The 22,742-nt window shown below is 38.5% G+C and overlaps 1 protein-coding gene across 6 annotated transcripts in view; it reads right to left on the bottom strand.

Moving 5' to 3' along the window:
- LOC149084773 (guanine nucleotide exchange factor for Rab-3A-like) overlaps positions 1-22,742 on the bottom strand; it is a 199,237-nt gene that overhangs the window by 23,699 nt on the left and 152,796 nt on the right. For 4 of the 6 annotated variants that reach the window (XM_089232509.1, XM_089232508.1, XM_089232511.1 and 1 more), the window contains exon 9: positions 16,288-16,384. The exons of the other annotated variants lie outside the window; for them this stretch is intronic. In XM_089232509.1, the coding sequence (XP_089088635.1) occupies positions 16,288-16,384 (97 nt within the window). The remainder of the gene's footprint in view (positions 1-16,287; positions 16,385-22,742) is intronic. 6 annotated transcript variants of the gene reach the window in all.

Below are 22,742 nucleotides of genomic sequence, written 5' to 3'. Positions count from 1 at the left end.
TGCCGATTGATCCCGGAGACAAAAAGGTAAAATAAACAAAAATATATTAAAATGACTAGAATAAGGACGATTTCCACGGGGACCTAATGGCAATGTTACACTTGGTTTGAAAGAAAGAAAATAGGTACCAAAGCACTCTCACAAAAGCTCTTCTTTGTCACCGCTATCTGCAAGCGATATACCTTTTTAGTATCATTTCAGTATGGAAAAAATAATTTATAACACACCGACATATTTATTTATTTATTCAATATTGATTGGCCGAGGCCTATACAAGAGGATGCGGAATTATATATGGCGAAAGTGACAATTAATGGTACGAGAGAATTCGGAAATCGTGGTGCAATCTACAATATTTGATGGTAGGTTGTTCCAGTCGATAATAGTTCTTGGGAAAAAGCTAAATTTGTGACAATCTGAAGAGGCAAAGATGGGCTGTAATTTTTTGGAATGATTGAGTCTAACAGAGAAATGAGAAGGTTTGATTAGAATATTGGAGGTGTCAATATTAAAAAACCCATGGAGGATTTTGTAAAGAAAAGTTAAACGAGAGATAAGTCGAAGGGAGGAGAGCGGTTAGATATTGAGTTGTCGCTTAAGTTCTGTTATGGAGACAGAAGAAGACCAACAGTTAAAAATGAAACGAGTGGACTTATTTTGGATAGATTCTAATTTGTCTATGTTGGTTTGGGTGTGGGGATCCCAGGCTTCACAGGCATAGGAGAGGGCAGGGAGAATATATGTTTGGTAGCACAAGTGACGAACATGACGGGTGGAGTATTTTAGGTTACGGCGAAGGAAAAAGAGTTTTTGGAGACATTTATTAACGATATAATCCACGTGAAGGTTCCAGCGGAGATCGCAAGAGATTATAATGACCAGGTATTTATAATGGGAAACCTCAGAGATTAAAGAGTCGTTTATAGAATAGGGGAATTCTTTTACGGGTAACTTTCATAAAAACAGTTTTTGAGAAATTGAGGGGTAATTCCCAGGTTGAGCACCATTTGGAAATAATGTTAAGGTTGTGTTAGAGAGATTCTTGGTCAGAAAAATTGGACACTGTTTTATAGATGACACAGTCATCAGCGAAGAGTCTGATGCAGCAGTTTATGGAGTTGGGTAGATCATTTATGTAAATTAGAAATAATAATGGCGAGAGGACCGAGCCCTGGGGTGTGCCAGATTTGACATGAAGGAAAGGGGAGTTTTGGCTCTTGCACGAGACAAACTGGCTACTGTTAATAAGGAAGGCCTCCACCCATTTCAGCAGTTGAACATTTAGTCCAAGGTTTGAAAGTTTTAGTAGAAGTTTATTATGGGGCACCCTGTCAAATGCTTTGGAAAAATCTAGGAAAATGATATCGGATTGGAGGTTTTTGTCAATGGAGTCTGTTAAGTCATGTATGAAAAGTGTTAATTGGGTAGATACAGATAACGATGATCAAAATCCATGTTGGTTAGGGAAGAAAAAGTTAATCGAATTTCGGAGAGGAGAATGGGAGATTAAGGAGGAGGGAGGGTTTGAGGGGTGGGGACTAAAGGGAGAGCAGGTGAAGGTCAGAAGGAGGAGTAATACTGGGAGGGGTTTGGGAAAGCGGGATAATATCATTAAGGCTGGGATCCCAGATGTATTTGATGTTATTGATGAGAGTAAAGTTATGAAAGAGTTTAACTTTCAGACCGGACTCACTGTATTTTTGGGAAGCCCCCCAGATTTGTCCACGTAGCCTGCGTATCTCAGGTGAAAAGTCCTCGGAAATTGAAATGCTAGTGTTTTTTAATTTAAATGAATTTTTAAAGATTTCAGTTTTGGTTTTGAATTTATTAAATTTAATAATTGAAAGTCTGGGGCCTGGGATTCTTTTAGAGCCAATTCTATGACAATGGTTGATGTCGGAGGTGGAAATTTCAAGTACTAGAAGGTCAGAACAGCATTTAAGTATTTTAGATTCGAGGGTCGCGGTGGATTCAATGTCTGAGGTCTCCTCCGGTATGCCGCGAAAAATTAGGTTTGACCGACGTGAGCGGTCTTCTAGGTTGATAACCTTTGAGGCAAAAGAAGAACGAAGTTTAGAGAGGTCAGAGGAGAGGTCGGAGACTTGGTGTTGGAGATCTTCAATAGGTAAACATTTGTCCTCTACCGCACTCAGACGTTCAGATAATCCATTGAGTTGGACACTAAAGGAATCTTGCTTTTGGGATAGGAGCGTGAGTTAGTTTAGTATGGCAAGTTGGGTATTCTGGATATTGAGAAGGATAGAGGAATCGGATATGTTTCGGCACTAACGGGTGCCGTTATCAAGGCGGAAAAGCACGTTCTGTCCCAACAAAGAGTTGCTTCCTTCACTTCAGTATTTTTATTATCAGTTTTGACGTCACATTTTACTTGTTCAGAGATTTTTAAAATCCCACCAAATTGAGAAAATTGGAACAACTATTCAACTTTCCTAAGATTTTATCAGTATGTATATATATAACAGTAAAATAAAGGCAAATTGTATCTTTTATCCTAGATTAACCATTCTAGAAAATTAAAAATCTACTCTAATCAGTTAAATTGTCTGTCTTGATGCATTGTTTCAATTAAAAATACGCTAACAGTGTTGTAGGCCGTGTCACAGATTAACCTCTTCGTTCCAGAGGTACACATGTTCATATTTGTACCTTCATTTTTAATGGTTTTAATGATTCTTTTTTCAAGTTAAGACTTAAGGTATGCATAAGGGTACCCAACTCAAATGGTAATAGTAAAGATATCGACCCCAATTAATTAATTTTTTTCAATTTTCTTTTCTTTTTAACCATCCACCGGGCATGAGTTTTCTGTCAAATCATTCTCAAAATGGCACGTCAAAAACATTCCAAAATTGGCAGGCTTCTCTAGTAAAACATCGAAATAAATGGTATTCCTGAGGAGAAAAATGAAAACATAATTGAAATGTTGAACAACATAAAGGATGTGCTCAACATCACCCAAGATACCGAAATTGAGAAAACACATAGGGTACCATCATTCACAAAGGGGAAACCGAATCCAATTATTGTCAGATTCAAGAAGGAATCATCAAAAACGACTTGGATTGATGCTGTTAAAAAGCACCCATCCTTAGATACTGATATCATCAATAAGAATTTTACTTCTCAGAGAATTTACATCAACGAACATTTGACTCGACACATCAAGCAACTGTTTTATGCTGTAAGGAAATTCAAGTATGAACAAAACTACCAGTTTGCCTGGACTAAAAATGGGAACGTGTTTTCAAGACAGACGGAGACATCTACGGTATTAAGGATAAGAAACACCAAAGAATTGGAAAAAATACTTGTAAACAATGTTTGACTTGGTAACTGAAAACTATATAGAAATGAACAACGATAGAGTGCCTGTCTTGAATTCGTCTAATTCTATAAAAGAGTTTCTAAATACCAATGAAACAGCTTGTAATACGACACTGAAATATATTGTCTGTAATGTGAGAAAAATGAGGAAAAACTGATAATTTTATGGTATTTTTAAAATATACTAATGAAGATTTTGATGTAATATGTGTAACTGAAATCTGGATTAAGGAATGTGAAGTGAATATGTACACAACCCCAGGTTATTATAATTGTCGTGAATATAATAAATCATGAGGGGTTTACATATACATTACAGAAGGTATAAAAGTCAATTCAATTTCTAGTCAATTTCAGACAGCAGAAATTTTAACAATAAAAATTTGTGATTTCAATATTATATTTTCTCTATTTCATAGATCTCATAATTATACCATTGAAAAATTTAATAATGAACTTGGATTATATTTGAACAAATTTAAAAACTCGGATATGGTAATTATGGGTGACATGAATGTGAACCTATTCAATGATAATGACATACATATTAATGAATATTTGAATTTATTCTGTTTAAATGATTTTTCTTCATTTGAAAAATGTGTTACAAGAATCAGATTTACTGATTCAACTGATGTTGACCATGTTTTTACCGTTCGCTAAAAAATAATTTTCAGTGTAAAATGGGTGTATATGATGCGGGAATTACTGATCATCATCTAATAATTGGTTACATAAGAAAATATTCACCATATAATAGCGATAACAATTAAAATTATGTAGAAAAATCTTGGATAAATTATGAATTATTTGAACGATTTATTAGGGCAGGGGCGGTCTTAGGGCAGTGCGACCGGTGCCGGGCGCCAAATACAAATACAACGCCACAACAGGCAAAATGCCCAACGAGGTGGCTGATAAAAAGATGCCCATAAAAATATGCATGTCATATATTTCAAAAATACAGCAACCCAATTAAAAATGTAATTAACACAAATTATAAACAATATATACACATGATAAAATATTATACAACGCCCATAAAAAATACTTATGGTTGTCTTATTCTACGAATGGATAGCTTCTCGATTTACCCCAACATGTTTAACGTATTTCTTTTTAAACGTGTCAATTGTGTTACAATTTACTACCTCCGGGGGTAAGCTATTCCATTTATTAACAACCCTATTGGAGAAAAATTCCCTGCGACACCATAACCTTGCATTGTCCCTCACCAATCGATACTGGTGTCCCCTTGTAAAAGCAGTCGATTGGCGGTGTACTAAAAGTTCATGGTCCCCATCCTATCCATCCCATTGAAAATTTTGAACACTTCGATCATATCTCCTCGACACCTGCGTTCATCCAATGTAAACATATTCAAAAAATGAAGTCTCTCTTCATAACTCAAGCCCTGTGTGCCAATAAACACATGCATAGCTCTTCTCTGCACACCTTCAACCAAGTCTATGTCCTTCTGTAGGTATGGTCTCCAAAACCTTACAGCATACTCCAGTCCAGGACGAACTAAGCCTCGAAAAAGCGGAAGAATGACTTTAGGAGAACGCGAAGAGACCTTTTTGAAAATGAGACCAAGCATTCTATTTGCTTTTTTGACCACCGCTGAACAATGTTCAGAAAACCTAAGTCGCTCGTCAATGAGAATTCCCAAGTCTGTGACCCTAGTTGCGTCTGGGATAGTGACCCCATTCAACTCGTAAGAGAACCGTGGGTTGTTCGAACCAAAATAAGCGACCATGCACTTATCTACGCTAAACGTCATGCTCCATTCATTTGCCCATGCTGCAATCTTGTTTAAGTTGGTCTGGAGCAACTCCCTATCGCTTTCATTCCCGATTACCCCCATTAGCTTCACATCATCTGCGAATTTGCTAGTAATCCCATCGATACCCTGATCGAGTTTGTCGATAAAAAGTGAAAAAAGTATGGGGCCAAGGACACTTCTCTGAGGAACTCCACTTGTGATGTCTGTCCAACCAGAGAATTCCCCATTCACCATAACTCGTTGCGACCTATCTCTTAACCACGATTCTATCCAATTCAGCAAGTTGCCCCCTATTCCAATCTCGTGTAAACGCTTCAAGAGTTTGCCATGTTGGACCCGATCGAATGCCTTCTGGAAATCAAGGTAAACAACGTCGACATTTTTGCTCTTACCCAAAGCCTTAGTCACGTAATCATAGAAGCAAAGGAGGTTAGTTACACATGACTTCCCCTTCCTGAACCCATGCTGATTATCCGACAATACATTATTCTCGTCTATCCACTTCACAAACTGCCTTTTGATGATAATTTCCAAAATTTTCGAGAGGGAGCTCGTCAAACTCACTGGACGATAATTAGACACCACTTCTCTACTACCCTTCTTAAATATCGGAACAACATTAGCCAGTTTCCAATCTCTTGGGACGATACCCTCAGCAACACTACTCCTGTATATCTGTGCGACTGGCCCCAACAATTCATTAGCACCTTCCCTGAGAACCCTGGGATAGATATCATCTGGTCCTGGTGCTTTGCTCGCACATACATTTCTTAGAAGATTTAGGACCTCCACGTCTTCTACTTGAATATCGTTGAGGGTTTTATTACCCCATGCAACACCCGTATATCGAATATCATTATCTCCATTAAAAACCGACGCGAAAAAGTCATTGAAAGCACTACACATGCCTACATTGCTCTCTACCTTAGAGCCTCCTATTGAGAGGGGGCCAACTGTCCCCTTACATCCATTATTGACGTATCGAAAAAATGATTTTGGGTCAGAGCCAATGTTATCTGCCAACCTAGATTCAACTTCCTTTTTACTATCCCTTATCGCTTTCTTCAACAGTCTTCTTTTATCAATAAACAATGATAGGTCACCACGTCCACTTTTATACTCTCTGAATGCTCTTTTCTTTTCAAGATAAAGGTTCCGCACGCTATCCGTGAACCATAGAGGGTGTGATGTACAAACACGCTTTTTTCGAACAAAGGGTATGACGTCGTGCAAAACAGAGGACAGCTTCGTACTAAATTCTTCCCATTGACTTACCACCCCTACTGATTCCAACCGGTCTTTGAAAACTTCTGCTAACCTTCTTCTCAAAACATCAAAGTTAGTTCTCCGAAAACAAGGAACCAGTCTTTTGTTATCAACCTTACCCGAGGAAAAGTTACAGTGAAATCTGACGATACGATGATCACTGGAAGAAAACTCTTCCCCCACCGAAACATGTTCAACTAGATCCTCAGAACTAGTAAGAACTAAATCCAAAATAGCAGTACCCCTAGTGGCTTCTGATACATGCTGATACAAAAAATTTTTGAGCACCAACTTAAGAAAGTCTCTTTCATACTGATTTCCAGATGAAAGGTTCTCCCAATCAATACCTGGGTAATTGAAATCCCCTAGTATGAGAACCCTCTTTCGCTTACACATGTAGGAAATTTCATCATGCATTTTGGCAATGTAGTTTTGATCCCTATTCGGTGGATTGTAACAAACCCCAACAATAAGCTTATGACGTCTTTTGCTCTCAAGTTCAACCCATATGGTTTCACTATCACTTCTCTGCACGTTACACTCTCTAGCCTTCAAACAGGATTTCACGTATATCAACACTCCACCCCCTTTCCTATCAGATCTATTTCTCAAAAAATTATCGTATCCTGAGATGTGTAAAAGATTCATCCCCATCGTTTGCCCAAGATTCTGTAATGACTATAAGATCCAAGCCCTCCACAACTATCATAGTTTCTAAAAAATCTTTCTTATTACCCAAGCTCCTGGCATTTATTAACACACATTTTAATTTGCCCGGTGGTTTGTTGTCAATCGAGAAGCCATCCAAGTCAGAGGTGGGTAATTCCCTGTCAGTACTGTTGTGATTATCATTAACTAACCCGCATTCCCGACTACGTGGTCTGGGAGTAAAAAACCTGACCTAAGACTATCGTAAACCTCCCAGACCCCTATCTTATTTAGATGGATCCCATCCGAACGAAGCCACCTATCGGTAAATGCGGGAAGCTCCAAGAACGTGACCCCAAGTGAGGAGCAAATGTCCTTCAGGCCTATATTGAATTGGTGGATCCTACTCCTATATCCCCTACTACCCCTTGGCAGCACTGGAATCACTGCCACATCTGAACCCCCCTCCCTAGCGGATAATAGTAAATCCCGGTATTCTGACAGAGACTCACTAATATTCGCTCCTACCTGATTTGTTCCCACCCACAGAATCACCTGCAAGGGCAACTTTCGGCGATGAAAAAACGTCTCGAACGTTGCCAGTCTTCCCCCCAGGAAGACAGCAGCGCTCGAAACCCCGAAAATCCTTACACACTCGGTTCCCAAGTTCCCTAACCATAAAATCGCTGATGATTAAACCCCTATCACTATCCCCCTCTACCTCATCCACGACCACCCATTCGCCCTCTAAAATGTCGTTGTTTGTGGAGATTGGTTCTTCATCAACAGGTGGCTCGACGACCAGAGGCTCCGTTATAACCGGGCCCTCTAGCATGTGATATGTCGGGAAAGTTTTTTTATAATCACCCTGTATTTGTGTGTGTATGAGATTTTTGATCAAAATTTTATATATTCGAGATCATAAATTCACTGTTATGAGGTGTTTGTTTTTAATTCATGGGAAATACACTATTCTTTACGTTAATAAACTATTTTTTATCAAAAAGTGTTTGTTTATTTTTGCTGAAATGCTTAATTTTTTTCATGTTTCTTCTTTATTTAAATAAAGTTAAAAAAAGGAATGACAAATTTTATAGTTAATATTACGGAAAAGTGTAAGCAAAGCATAAGGTTCAGGGATAGCGCGCAGACGATGCTCCGACCGTCGGCCTCTTTGTATGACATCATCGAAACACACAAGCGGGCCCTGGAGTGAGATGGTTTTAGGTAAGGTTTGTTCCTCTGTATTGTTGGTGGCGGCTGGAGAATATCATTTAAATCTAGATTTTCAATTGTTTTGTCGAGTGTTTTATCAAGCCCAGCGCGGGTAGTTTGATTAAATTCTCCCGACGGTGACATTGAGAGAATTTTGAGTGACCTCGTCTATACTGTCCATATGAGGAAGCCCATGAATATCTCCCACAAATTTCTTTGTCACATGCGTTAAATTTTCCTATGATTCTATTCTCGGAATCAATAACTGAATAAACTATCTGTGAAATTTTTTCTATCGATCTGAAATGAACAGCCCCACCTGGGTTTGAGTTTGGTCATGACATTCCCCTGAGCATTGGATCGGAAATGAGTCCTGACTAAAACGAAGTCTGAGACATCAAAACTATGTTGTTTTCTTCTTTCATCATAGTTAAATTGTTGTCGCCACTGCTGTTTCTGAACTGCTTTAATAATTCGTCTGGCAAGCTAACTCTCTCCCAGACGGGAAGATCCATTTCCCAATCGAAGGGTAAGACTAATTCCCTCCCTAGAAATAGCATCACCAGTGACTGTCCGGTAGTTTCCGAAGTTATAAATTGAGATTATATTCCAGAGACAATCAATCTTAACTAGTCTTGGCGATACTACGATTATTCAAATCAACTCTTTACTATAAGATGAGCGTGATCTAACAATTATACCTTTCAGATCCGAATCAAAGATCAGTACGTAAGGACGTATAAACCACTGACAAATTGAGATCATATATTAGCGATAATGTATCACGTCAAAGTTGCGATTCTACAATTACATTTACCATCCGTAGATGAACTATGTAAGTTACGTGCCTACACTTCAGTTATATGGCCCATCGGTTACTGGTTTCCATGGAGTCTGTGCTACTTGTCTAAAACTTATTATGCAACATATGTCTTTATCTGCCAATGAACAAAACAGTTTCGAACAACTATTTATTTCTATTATTACAAATTAAAACATTTTAGTTAAGACATCAATTCAAGGGCAAACCCTTCACTAGTAGGAAAATCGCAAAGTATACTTATGGTGAAGCGACTAGGGCGGAAGTGACACTCAGCTATGGTCTTCAAGAAACGATGCTTGACCACAGAGTGTGGTCGTACGTGAAAATCCAAATTTCATCGCTACCTCGGAGATGCTATGTCCCATCTCTCGTGCGCCGACTATAACACCACGTTCAAACGCACTTAAATCTCGATAACCTGCTATTGCAGCAGCAGTAACCGATCTAACAACTACGAACAACGAATGAAACAAACATTAATGCTCTGGTGCACGGCAAAGTCCTTTTTACTTTTTCCTTGCCTAGCTCCGGGGATTTTCGTGCTACAGGTGCCATTCCAACGCTATTTAGTGTTTTTCAGCATGGAGATCGCATTCCAATACAAAAAACTTGGTGTTGCCATTTGATATTTTCCAAATTTTCTCACTGTAACCGTAACTGTTAGAGTGACACTGTTGTTTTCCATATCATTCTTGAGCGCATACCTCAAAATACTTTATGCCAAAATTTCATTCAGTTTCTGTGAATGGTATGATAGTTAGGGGCCCATATGTCGGGATAGTTTTTTTATAATCACCCCGTACTTATTTTTTCATATAGCCTGCACATGTATTTTTAATCATAATCACACTTCATTTGCCAATGAATAAAACACGATATTAAGAGTAATCATAAATTTATGAAACATGGTCCATAGGTGGTTTGTATTATGGGAAATACATTCAAACTATATATTCTGAATTTGAAATGGGTGAAAAAAAAGCATATTGCCCACTTTCACATATGTCCCATCGCTCATGCACCGACTATAACACCACGTTCAAACTCACTTAAATCTCGATAACCTGCCATTGCAGCAGCAGTAACCGATCTAACAACTATTCCAGACACTTGTTGTGTTATATAGGCGTTGCTGACCGCAGCGCCGTACTCTGATTGGCTCCACATCTCTTTATTTGCAAACGCATGCCTGTACCAGTTTTTTTGGCTCTTCAGTTTATCTTCCTGTATAGGACTATTAAGCAACATATAACAAAAAAGACAGGCCGGCGTTGCAGAGAGACGATTTATACCTGTTTTGTATACCACAAGTATTACAGGACTTCCGTCCTGTGTGCTCCAGAATCATCCAATATCTCGGTGAGATTTTACGAACCAACAGACTCTTCAGGAATGTACCTCAATAAGGCTATGACCACAGCGTCAAGGGATGCTGTTTAGAGTGCATGGACGTTAGTGTTCATCTTCGGATGAAATAAAGAACTTTCAGAAGATTATGATGTAGATTTTATAGTTTATTTTTTATTTCTTCCTCCGTATATTATGATCCGTCCACTGACGAGCATTGATTATGTGTGAATTTATATGTGCAATCTATATGTAATATTTTTATTTATTATTCTGAAGATATTTAATAAAATTTCCAGACACACCCATCCTCCGGGAACGCTTCTATATCTCAATGAGATGGGAAGCGGGGTGTGTTTGGTCATCAAAGGTAGTTTCCGAAGGGACGAATCTTACGGCCAAACCAAAAAAAAGACAAATTTTTGTCCCAGGCTGTGTTTTTCCTACATGGCATAAGGTCATTTGTTTAATTGTTTTGTTAATTTGTTCAGTCAGATTTGACTGTGGATGGTAGTGTGTGGTGAAACATTGTTTTATTTGAAGGACTTTACATGTCTCTTTCATAAGATTGGAGATAAAACAAGAACCATTGTCTGAAACTAAATTCTTTGGGAACCCATATCCGGTACAATATTCATGTATGAATTTCTTGGCTATTACATTTGTTGTGATACGCCATAGCGGAAACAATTCTATCCATTTTGTATAATAGTCAACTATGAATAATAGATGAATATTACATTTAGAAGATATCGGAAAAGGACCCATGGTGTCCACGTCCACTATTTCCCCATGGCTATTTGCAGTGGTGGAGATCATATTGCCTCGTTTTTTGTTGTCGTACTTGCATGTCTGACAGATCTTGCATTATAATACGAATTTCTTGATGTCTTTTCTCATGCCAGGCCAATACTCACATTGGACACAGCACTGATATGTCTTTCTAACTCCCATGTGACCGGAAAATGGATGGCAATGCATTTCTGAAAGGAACTTATCTCGGCATGGAAGAATAACTAACAAAGATTTTTTATCATGTCGAATAAATAATTTCCCATTTTCGAATAAATACCTGTCTTCAATTTTTTTATCCTAATTTTGACTCCCAGAATTCGTCTGAAAAATATTGGATAATATCTATATATTCTAAATGTTGTTTATTAACTAACTCGGTTAAATCCAACAAGGAGAAGAAATATAATTTGTTGTCTAAATTTTAATCTAAATCAATCTCATAATGATGGGGGCTCTTGACAATGCGTCCGGAGCTTGCATAGCGGAACCCTGTCAGTATTGGAAATGCGGGGGGTACTCCTGTAGTAACTAAGCCCATCTGCTTAGTCTTCCCTTCAGTTGCTTGGCGTCAAAGAACCAGACGACTGCCTTGTGGTCGGTCATGGTGGTGATAGGTTCAACGCTAAACCATGCTCGAAACTTGTTACAAGACCACAATACAGCGAGTCTCTCCTGTTCCGAAACTGAATAATTCCTTTCAGCCGAATTCAAAGTACGACTTGTGTATGCTAAGGGCTTATCGCCATCGGGCTCAACCTGCTAAAGCACGGCTCCAATTCCAATGCGTCTGTATTTTCACAATGGACAGTTAGATTTTCTAGTTGTTAAGAGATGGTAGCACAAATTAACACTCTTTTTAGTTCGTCAAATGCATTTTGATGAACTTTTTCCCACTTGAACCTCTGTCCCTTTTTGGTGAGTTGGGAGAGTGGGTGAGCAATGTCTCCAAAATGTGGCATGAACTGTCGATACAAACTACAGAGTCCAAGAAATCTTTGTAGTTTTTTGATGGTAGTGGGTCTCAAACTGTTGAATTGCTTCTGTTTGACTGGGCTTGACATTCCAACCTTCTTGGGTTAAGTTGAGACCCAAGTACTAGAGGGTTCGTTTATGCAAGTTACATTTCTCTGGCTTAAGGGTCAAACCTGCATTTTTCAGACAAGAGAAAACTATTTTTCTAAATTTTTTAAGTGCGTTTGGAAATCTTTACTGTAAATGACTACCTCGTCGAGGTAAAAATCTGCACATTTGCCGACTAGGTGACCCAAGATCATTGTCATCATCCGTTGGAATGTGGCAGGGGCATTGTTCAGCCCCAAAGGCATAACTTTGAAACAGTACATGCTGGACTCAGTTACAAATGCCGTCTTGTCTTGTCTTGTCTTCAAGCCTGACAGGAACCTGCCAATATCCAGATGCCAGGTCAAACGTAGACATGTAGGTTGAGTCACTTATTCGCTGCAATATTTGATCAATGCATGGTAATGGATAATGATCAGGTGCAGTGATTTTATTAAGTTTTTAGTAGTCAATTATGAACTTCCATTCGCCTGATATTTTATCAATTAGAAAACAAGGGGAGCCCCAATTTGTGGAGGCGGATTCGATTATGTCGTCTTTTAACATCTCTTGGACTTGTTCCTCTACTAGTCTTTTTTTCCATTTCGGAATAGAAAAAGGAGACCTAAAAACTGGTTTGCCATCAGTTATAATTTTGTGTTTTATCACGTGGGTTCTTCCTTCCTGGTTGGTCTCTAAATAGGTCAGAAAATTTATTCAATAATTTTGACAATTCTTGTTTTTGTTCTAAGCTGAATTTGGAATTAGTTGTTAAATTTTTTGTTGGTTAACAATTTCTCTGCATCTTAACACAACATAACATAATTTATTTGTCCCAAGTCAATTACGATAATATTATACAAATTAGAATTTACAATTAAATTACATATATTACAATATTTGAAAAAAATAAAAAGAAAGAAAAAAAAGTTTGAATGAACACGGTCGAACAGTTAATTCATAATGTGATGAAGAAAGCTGGGACAGGGAAAAGAGCAGTAGCTAAAAGCTAGTAAAATGTTCTCGACCCTATGACATCTCTGTTCTTGCGATACACGTAAATCTTATTTCTTTAGACTTGGAAGAAAGATAAAAAGAACGAAGTATATCGACCCAATAGGTGTAAATATATTTATTAATTAAATTTACACCTACTGGGTTTTTGAGGTCCTTGGGTTTCCATTGGGTTATACCGCCTTTGAGTTCCTGAGTCTTGAAATCTACAATAATCTCTGCTGCACTCAAAACATCTTTTCCTATTAGGATGTCGAAAGGAACTCTAGTGAGCACTATCAACTCCGTGTGCACAACAATATTTCGTATTTCGAGCCCGAAGGACTTCCACGGGTCGACAGTGCTCACCAGAGGTCAATCGAAAGTTCGGACCTCTATATGGTTGTACCTGGTTTTTGGAAGAACCCACCTGTTGTGCTAAACGAAAGCTGATGATGGACCAATCAGCACCTGTGTCCACCACGGCTCTTGAAAATATATGGTTAACGCGGACCACAGAATGCAAGAATTTTAATTCAGAGGACTCCTCATTGTCGAACACACTGCCCCTATCTATGTATCCGACCGCCCATTTCCTTGAAACCGATTCAATGGGCATTGTCAGCGGATATGTCCGGACTGGTTACACTGGTAGCACCTGATTGATGATGATATACCATTTCTCGGTTGAACTTGTCCCTGATTACTGAAAATTCAAGGTGGAGTATCTCGTCCTGAATTTTCTCGTGATCGGGTATACTGGTCAATCATCGTGAACAAATTTTGTACTCTCTGGCCTTCTTACTTTAGAGTAAGTCTTCAAGGTATACGGTAACTGAGAAATAATTAACTCGATTTTATCAGAGTCAGGAACAAACAAATCGTAAGAGCCTGTAGTGTAATTCTCAGAAAACAGGCCTCGCAATTTTAACCTCATCAGGCTTCTCAATCTTCTCCGAAGCAAGCATGCAATTCTCAAATTTTTGTTTCCACTTCACCCATTGATCAGAGAGGTTTGTGGCAGGGCTGTCATTTCAACTTTTTCCAGGGCGGGGGGGGGGGGGCAAAGAGCATGTACTAAAGGTACCCATATATATATATATATATTTGTGTATATATATACCATTTGTAGTGTATTTTCAAAAGCCAGGGGGGCAACAGCCCCCCCCCCTAAATGACGGGCCTGGTTTGTAGAGCTGAATATTAACTCTCCAGGTGGCTTAAATGTCTCCATATTTTGGTTGATTCAACTTTTAAATTCAAGAACACAACAGTTTCCAGCAACACCAGACATGCAAGAAGCAATAAAAATAGGACCTATCTCAATTCATCTCAGGAAGCTCTTCTTTCCTGACACCATGTCATGCACCTACTAATAAACCTACACTATACAAGTCATTTTGTATCATTAGTTTATGTTATTCAGTTAGTTACTATATACAATATCAGAGTTAACATTGAATCCCTCTCCAGGCACACATGCAGGGCCGCAACTAGATGCTTGTTCACCCAGGGCAAGCTTGCATTTTGATGCCCGCTGGTTATGTTGAAGGAGAGGTTTCAGAATGAAATTTGTGCCTCCTCAGGTCCAGGTCCCGGGGCACAAGACCCGCCTGCACCCCCCCCCTAGTTGCGGCCCTGTACACATGTGCTCTCCTCATAATGACCACTGGCATCTTTAGCCTTTACAGTGGCTATGCTCATACACGACAGTTAAGAAACCTAATAAACTGTTTGTTCATTGTCAATGTGTCTTTGCCTGGTCACTTGCAGCGACGTATACAAAAACCCTTGATGCAATTAATACGTTGCAATTGCACTAACAATTGGGCGGGGGGGGGGGGGGGTCAGGCTTGTGTATTTTTGGTAGATCATACAGATGTGGAGGCTGGGCTTCAAATTTTATGTGAGATGTGTTGAATTTCCTTATGGATGGCAGATGACTTGATCAAAGCATTGGTCTTCTTCACTATGTGAGAGGAGGTATCAAATTTGAGTTTTTTGTACGTGGGAGAGGCAAGCAAATTTGTGATTTTCCTGTGATATTCTTTGCTGTTCATCATTGTAGTTGCGTTTCCTTTATCAGCAGGAAAAACAATTATTTTCGAGTCACTATTCCGACTCCAAATTACTGCATGTTCGACTGGTGGCTTGGTGTGTTGTAGAATTCTAACAGATTCACGATGAATTTCCTCAGCAACCTCTGGTTGTAGTCTTCTGATGATGGATTTAGTATTGGTAATGATGTATTTGATGGGAATAATGGAAGGAAGAACGGCAACACATGGTACCCGGCAATCCAAAAGACCAGGATTAGCATGGTTAGGAAGTCAACACTTCCGAATTTTGATCCCCATTCAAATTTGAAGACTCTGATACCCACCCACCAACATTTGCACATGACTTTCTCACCCTCACAATGACAAGGGTGATCTTTCCGCATCTTCAGCAAAAGTATCAGCGGATAACTGTCATCCAAGGAGGTCATTTCGTCTCCTTATTTGTTGAAAACTGCACTGAAGATGTCCACCGCAGTAGGGGATGAAACATCTGCTTTAAAGAAACCTTGAACATGGAATAACAGCCCGAAAGGTATGAACTTTATATAATAAATTTAATAATGTTTAGTAAGGCATCTTCTGTGCTGCGTCCCTGTAAAAAACCCATATTTATTGATGCAGAGAGAAAGTAATTTGACATTCTAAAAGACACACATTCAATACACTTTACGCAAATTTCTACAACTAGTGTGCTCAAGAAGACCCCTTAGAATATGTAAATGCAAATTACAGCTACAATGTAAAGTTGGGCATTCCAACTTGACTATTTAAAGCAAATTGTACTCGCCAGTTTCTGGGATGTTTTAATATTTCGAAACAAATGTGCATGTTTTTTTTCTTTTCATCATCATGTATTCTTGTAATACTCTTGTTACTAATGATTTCACTGAATTTTTTAACCTACTTTGTAATGATGGATAATAGAAAAAGAGGAAAGGCAAACAACAAACCCTATTTCTTCCAAGAGATGAAATATAATAATCCTGACTATCACCGAGGTTCATGCGGTAATGACAAAATCTGGGAGACATCAACAGATCACATGTCCTATGAAAAAAAAAATTGAAACAGGTACACTGACATGTGCAATAAAATAAGTGATGGTTAATAAATTATATTAAATAATGTATGTGCTAGCTATACAGCATGTCCGGAAAGTTTTCACCCAGAACTTTTCCTTCTTAATCATTGGTCCTAGACTTCCAATTCTGAGCCTTCCACTTCCAAAAATGTTTTAATTAACGTAAGTATTTATATTATACTTTTACATAAACAAACTAGTTTTTGAAAAAAAATACAAAGTTTAACTTAAGTAATATCATGAACCAAACAAGTTTCATCACACTATGGAAAAATTGAGCTAGATATTTAATATTTAATTAATTTAATTTAAAATTGCACGAGATTAATTTCCAAGTATTGCAATTTTTTTTTTTGACATTTTGGTGCTTGGGAGTCATCTTTTAGGTGCTAATTAAGGGGTCAATGCATAAAATATAAATCTGAATATTTAGAGATTGATTTTTTCCCCTTTATTATCACATAGCATTTGTCATGTATGGATATAGACATTATAAAGGCTAAAGAGGTCAGGGGTCAGATGATGGACAACATAGGTACATAACATGGTGTCAGGAAAGAAGAGCTTTCTAAGATGATTTGAGATAGGCCCCACTCTTATTGCTTCTTAGATATGTGGTGCTGCTGGGAAACTGTTGTGTTCTAGAAGTTAAAAGTTGAATCAATGGAGACATTTAAGCCACCTGGAGAGTTGATATTCAGCTCCATAAACCTGTCTGATCAATGGGTGAAATGGAAACAAAAGTTCGCGAATTTCATGCTTGCTTCAGAGAAGATTGAGAAACCTGATGAGGTTAAAATCTCAATTTTGTTGAACGTCATTGGTGATGAAGGTGTGAGTGTATTTAATACATTCCAGTATGCAGCTGCTGAAAATGCTACAAAGTATGATGATGTCTTAGCAAAGCTTGATAAATATTGTCTTCCTAGACGTAACATTGTGTTCGAACGTTTTAAGTTCTTTTCATGTTCTCAGAAAGAGAACCAAGGTATAGATGTATACCTTACCGAACTGAAAAATTTGGCAGCCTCATGTGACTTTGGAGAGCAAGAAAACAGCTTAATTCGGGATAGGATTGTCTTGGGCATCCGTGATTCTAATCTGCAAGAAAGACTGCTTCGAGAACCTGATCTTACAGTAAGCAAAGCAGTTGATAGCATATGTGCTTGTGAGATTAGCCGACGACAGATGGAGAAAATCCATGAGCCTCATGTGGGTCCTGAAGTTGATGCTATAAGGTCCAGAGGTAAAAGTATATTCATGCCCGAGAAAAACTGTAATTCCTGTGGTCGAAAACACAAGAGAGGGAATTTTCCTGCATTCAATAAATCGTGCAATATGTGCAAAAAGAAAAATCACTTTGCGGTAATGTGCAATGAAAATTGTTTTCCTAAGCCACAATCTGCTGGTAATCATAGAAGGATTGATGAGGTCCTCCACAGAGACAACTACCTTCCATACAGCAACAATGACATCGAAAATTTATACATTGACAGTGTCTTGGAAATGAATATGATCAGTTCCAGAAATGAATGGCTCAAGGCTATATCAGTTGAAGAAAAAGTAGTGGAATTCAAGCTTGATACTGGGCACAAGTCAACATCATTCCACTCAAAGTATTCAAATCTCTAAATGTCGAATGTAAACAGAACTTATCGCCAACTGATGTTGTTCTAGTTTCGTATGGCAATCACAAATTAACTCCAGAAGGAGTCATTTCATTATCTTGTAATACTGAAAAATGTTCTAAGCTGAAACTCCCTTTTGTAATTGTAGATGTTCAGGCCAAACCTATTCTAGGTTTAGAAGCATGCAAACAATTGAATCTTGTACAGTTGATAGATCTTGTAACTATTGATTCTAAAGTAAAGGCCATTGAAACATATGAAGGTGTATTTACTGGTTTGGGAAAATTTCCGGGAGAGCCTCATAACATAGTTGTAAAGAATGAAGTAGTGCCTGTAATAAATGCCCCCAGAAGAGTACCCCAGTCGCTATATAAAAAATTGGGCAAAACATTAGACGAGCTGGTACAATCTGGTGTTATATCGCCAGTTCACAAACCAACTGATTGGGTCAATAGCCTAGTAATAATAGAAAAACCAAATGGGAAATTATGAATTTGTCTTGACCCCAGAAATCTCAACAAAGTCATAAAGCGGGAACATCACATTATTCCATCAGCTGATGAAATTATCAGTAAGTTAGAAGGTAAACAGTTTTATTCTGTGCTTGACTTGAAAGAAGGATTTTGGCAGATACCTTTGGACGAGGCCAGTTCAGAACTATGCACTTTCAATTCGCCTTTTGGGCGGTTTAAATTTAACAGGTTGCCATTTGGAATTAGCTCTGCTCCAGAGGTTTTTCAGAAAGCCAATCAAAAACAGTTTGGTGACATAAATGGGGTTGAGATCTATTTCGATGACTTGATAGTAGCAGGCAATGACAAGAAAGAACATGATCAAATCTTGCTGAAAGTCTTAGAAAGGGCAAAAACAAGCAATGTGAAATTCAACCCTGATAAGTTTCAATTTAAGGTTAATGAAGTCAAGTATATGGGCCTCTTAATTTCTAAGGATGGAATAAAAGCTGACCCAAGCCACGTGAAGGCAATTATGGAGTTTGAAAAACCATCCAACAAGAATGACATGCAGAGATTGCTTGGTATGGTTAATTTTTTAGCAAAGTTCATTCCAAACGTGTCTGTTGTGACATCTCCTCTAAGGGAACTGCTAAAGAAAGACATTGAGTTTCAGTGGAACCATGAGCAAGATTGAAGCTTTGTGAATCTGAAAAGATTGATCAGTTCAACTCCTGTGTTGAAAGTATTTAACGACTCCTTGCCTATTGTTATTCAGTGTGACAGTTCCAAAGATGGGCTCGGTGTTTGCTTATTGCAAGAAGATCATCCAGTTTCTTTTGCATCCAGGAGCCTGTCAGAAACTGAAAAAAAACTATGCCCAGATTGAGAAAGAATTACTTGCCATAGTCTTTGCATTTGAAAAATTTCACAACTTGATTTATGGCCACAAAAAACTTGTCAAAAGTGACCACGAACCATTGATTTCAATAGTTCATAAGCCCATCGTCAAGATCTCAATTCGATTACAAAGAATGCTTCTCAAATTAATTAAGTTTGATTTCACTGTTGAATACTTACCAGGCTGTCAAATGCATATTGTTGATGCATTGTCAAGGGCTTACATTAAAGACACGAGTGTAGATGATCCAGAAATGTTGCATATTGTACATGAAATTTCCAGATCACTGCCTATTAGTGAGAGGAAACTGAAACAATTCCAAAAATGTACTGAGCTTGACCCAACCCTTCAAGAGATAATTCATTATAATAAGAATGGTTGGCCCACTGACAGATGTTCAAGCACTGCCAAGCAGTACTACAAGCTACGAGATAAGATATACGTAGCTGATGGGTTGTTGTTTTTTAATAACAAACTAATAGTCCCTGAAGTACTTCGTAAAGATATGTTATGTTTAATATATGAGTCACACATGGGGATTGTTAAGTGCAAAGCAAGAGCCAGAGATATCTTATATTGGCCTAGCTTATCAAGAGATATTGAAAGAATAGTGTTGAACTGTGATATTTGCGAAACATTCAGGAAGCAGAATGTTAAAGAACCACTGACAAATCACTCAATTCCTAACAGACCTTTTTCTAAGGTTGGTGTTGATCTAATGGAATATCGGAACACGCCTCTTCCTGATGTGAACTTATCTCCCACTCAATTAATGTTTAATCCTCGGCTGAAAACAAAATTACCCATTTCAGAAGAATTGCTCAAAACTAAGTTAAACAAGAATGTGACCCACCTTTTGAAAGAAAAGCAAAGAAAGCAGAAACTATATTATGACAGAAATGCTCACCCCTTAGGAATTTTAAACAATGGTGAAAGAGTAAGAATTTGGAATTTCAATAAGAAACAATGGCAACCAGCACAGATAGTTTCAGCTCATGGATCTCCAAGATCATACATAGTGAAAACACCCTGTGGTAGAATTCTGTGAAGAAACAGAAGTCATATTTGACCATCACAGTGCCAAACTTTCAAATACAATGCGTCACAGGAGTTTGATGACCTGAACATTGGCTCTGGAAACTATGAACATACCCAAAATGATCTTCCTACACTGCATACAGACGTTAATCAAAAGATTACTCGAGTGGGGAGAATTTGTAAACGCCCAATATATTTGAATGACTATGTAACCTAAAAGCTTAAGAGAGGGATGTCATGTATGGATATAGCCATTATAAAGGCTAAAGAGGTCAGGGGTCAGATGATGGACAACATAGGTACATAACAGCATTACACGTTTGTGATTTACTAGTAAATGAAATTCTCTAATGATTTTGCTACATATTTTGTATGGCACAATTAACAAATAAATAAATTAATTACATGTTTGTAAACAAGGAATTTATTGAATTGTATTGATCAACATTTTTGCAAAACAATGGAATATCAATCATAATCATGCAATTTCCTCCTTAGAAATCAGGGATTTCCAAACTATTTACATTAGCACAAGCACTCTTAGAAATTTTAAATATTTCAAGTAATGTTGAAGGGAGGCTAAAGGGTGAAATTTTCGCCCCCCCCCCCCTGGTCCAGCATCCTGGACACAACTCCCCCCCCCCCAGTTGCAGCCGTTTCCAGTACCCCAACACTTAGGTAGCCAGGGAAGGGACTAGAGAAGAAAGCAGTTTTCACAGACGAAAATCCAGAGGAGCTGCTAATTCTGGGAGGGCGGGGGAAACGAAAAATATCGTTTCAATCGATTTTTTCAGTGGAGAGGGTGAAAAAATTACATATTCTTCCCTCCCTCCAAGACTAAAATGATCCTGTCTCTGTTGAACCGGGCTTTTGGATTGAGATCTTTCACGAGGACCCAGATTTCTCACATGGAAGTGCTTGGAACCTGTCATAGGCGTAAACTTGTATTAGGCCAATGGGATCGACCCCCCCCCCCCATCAATTTTGGAGAGCTGGCTCACTCCCCCCCTAAAAAAATCACATGGATACGTTTTCCACACCTAGACTCGGAATAATCATGTCACGTCAGTACAGTGTGTTTCAGCCTTTATACGAAGCTGTGACATGTAAAAAAGTGGCGATTTTTCCACAAAACCTTTTTTCCGGTCATTTTTCAGGATGCGACTTATTTATCAGAAATTACTATAATTTTTTCTACGTTCCATTGTAAATTAAATTGGGAATTTCTAAAAAGTATGTAGTATTTCTTACTTATGTTATTCAAAATTGTGTTTATTTCAAAATGAAGAATTATTCTCAAGGTTTTAATAGTGTTCCTCCTTTTACGGTCACTTCTTTTTTATGGACGAATTTCTTTTTGTCCCACCAGTGACTGCAAAGAGGGGGTTTTACATACCCTGTTTACGTTCACAGCACTTTTAGAAATGTTAAATATCTTGCGGTATCTCAGTCGATCTCCGGGAGACATTTCGATGCTTTCCCCCCTCCCCCCCACAGACAATAAAATGATCTTCACTCCTAGTTACAGCCCGTCCGTGACATCTAGTGGCGTGTTCACCGGCGGGGGGGGGGGCACCCAGCAGGCTATAAGCAGGGCCATGGACTCCCACATACTGGAGAAGGGCTCCTAGCCTGGGATCTTCGGCAGGCCCCGAAGCCAGACTTTTCACAGGTGATGGATTCACTAAATGGATTCATAGCATGAAAAAATAAAAATGATGGTAATTGTCCTAGGCTTGAAACTAGGCTGGGGCAACTGGAATAATGCTCCAGGAACCTGAGCCAAATGGGTGGCCCCAACAAAAAAAATTTACACTTATTTTGCACATTTCTTAAAATCTTTGACACTTTCTTATTCTGCAAAATGAGAAGAGAAGAGGGGGACGAACCCTCTCCTTTTTTTAATATAACCCTTTACCCTTTCAAGGGAGCCCCCATGAAAAACTATTCACCAGGGCCCCGAGAAGGCTCACTATGGTCGTGGCCCTGTCAATTCCACCCTTGGGGGGACATACAGAGACTGGAAATTTTTGGGAGAAATAAAGTGGGAAGGTAAAAGAAAAAAAAATCAGTTTCCAAAATGCTTCCAAACATTTGAAATTTTTTTTATTCCATGCATTTGAGTCTTTTTTTCTTTTCATGATAAAGGGGACTGCACCTTCCGCAGCTGACAAAGAGCATTTCAATAGGGTTCAGTTTCGACTGCTTCAATCCAGGTTTCTGAATACAAGCACCATTTCCTAATTAGAAGGATGGGGAGTGTATACCGTGTCGCTTATGTGGGGAATATTTCACCTGGGGGCAT

This window comes from Pholcus phalangioides, unplaced genomic scaffold (genome assembly GCF_987345545.1).
Source record: "Pholcus phalangioides strain wild (caught in Gottingen) unplaced genomic scaffold, Ppha-v1.0 ptg000007l_1, whole genome shotgun sequence".
NCBI lineage: Eukaryota > Metazoa > Arthropoda > Arachnida > Araneae > Pholcidae > Pholcus > Pholcus phalangioides.
The sequence above is the reverse complement of the archived record's forward strand: the minus strand, read 5'-3'. Positions and strand labels throughout refer to the sequence as shown.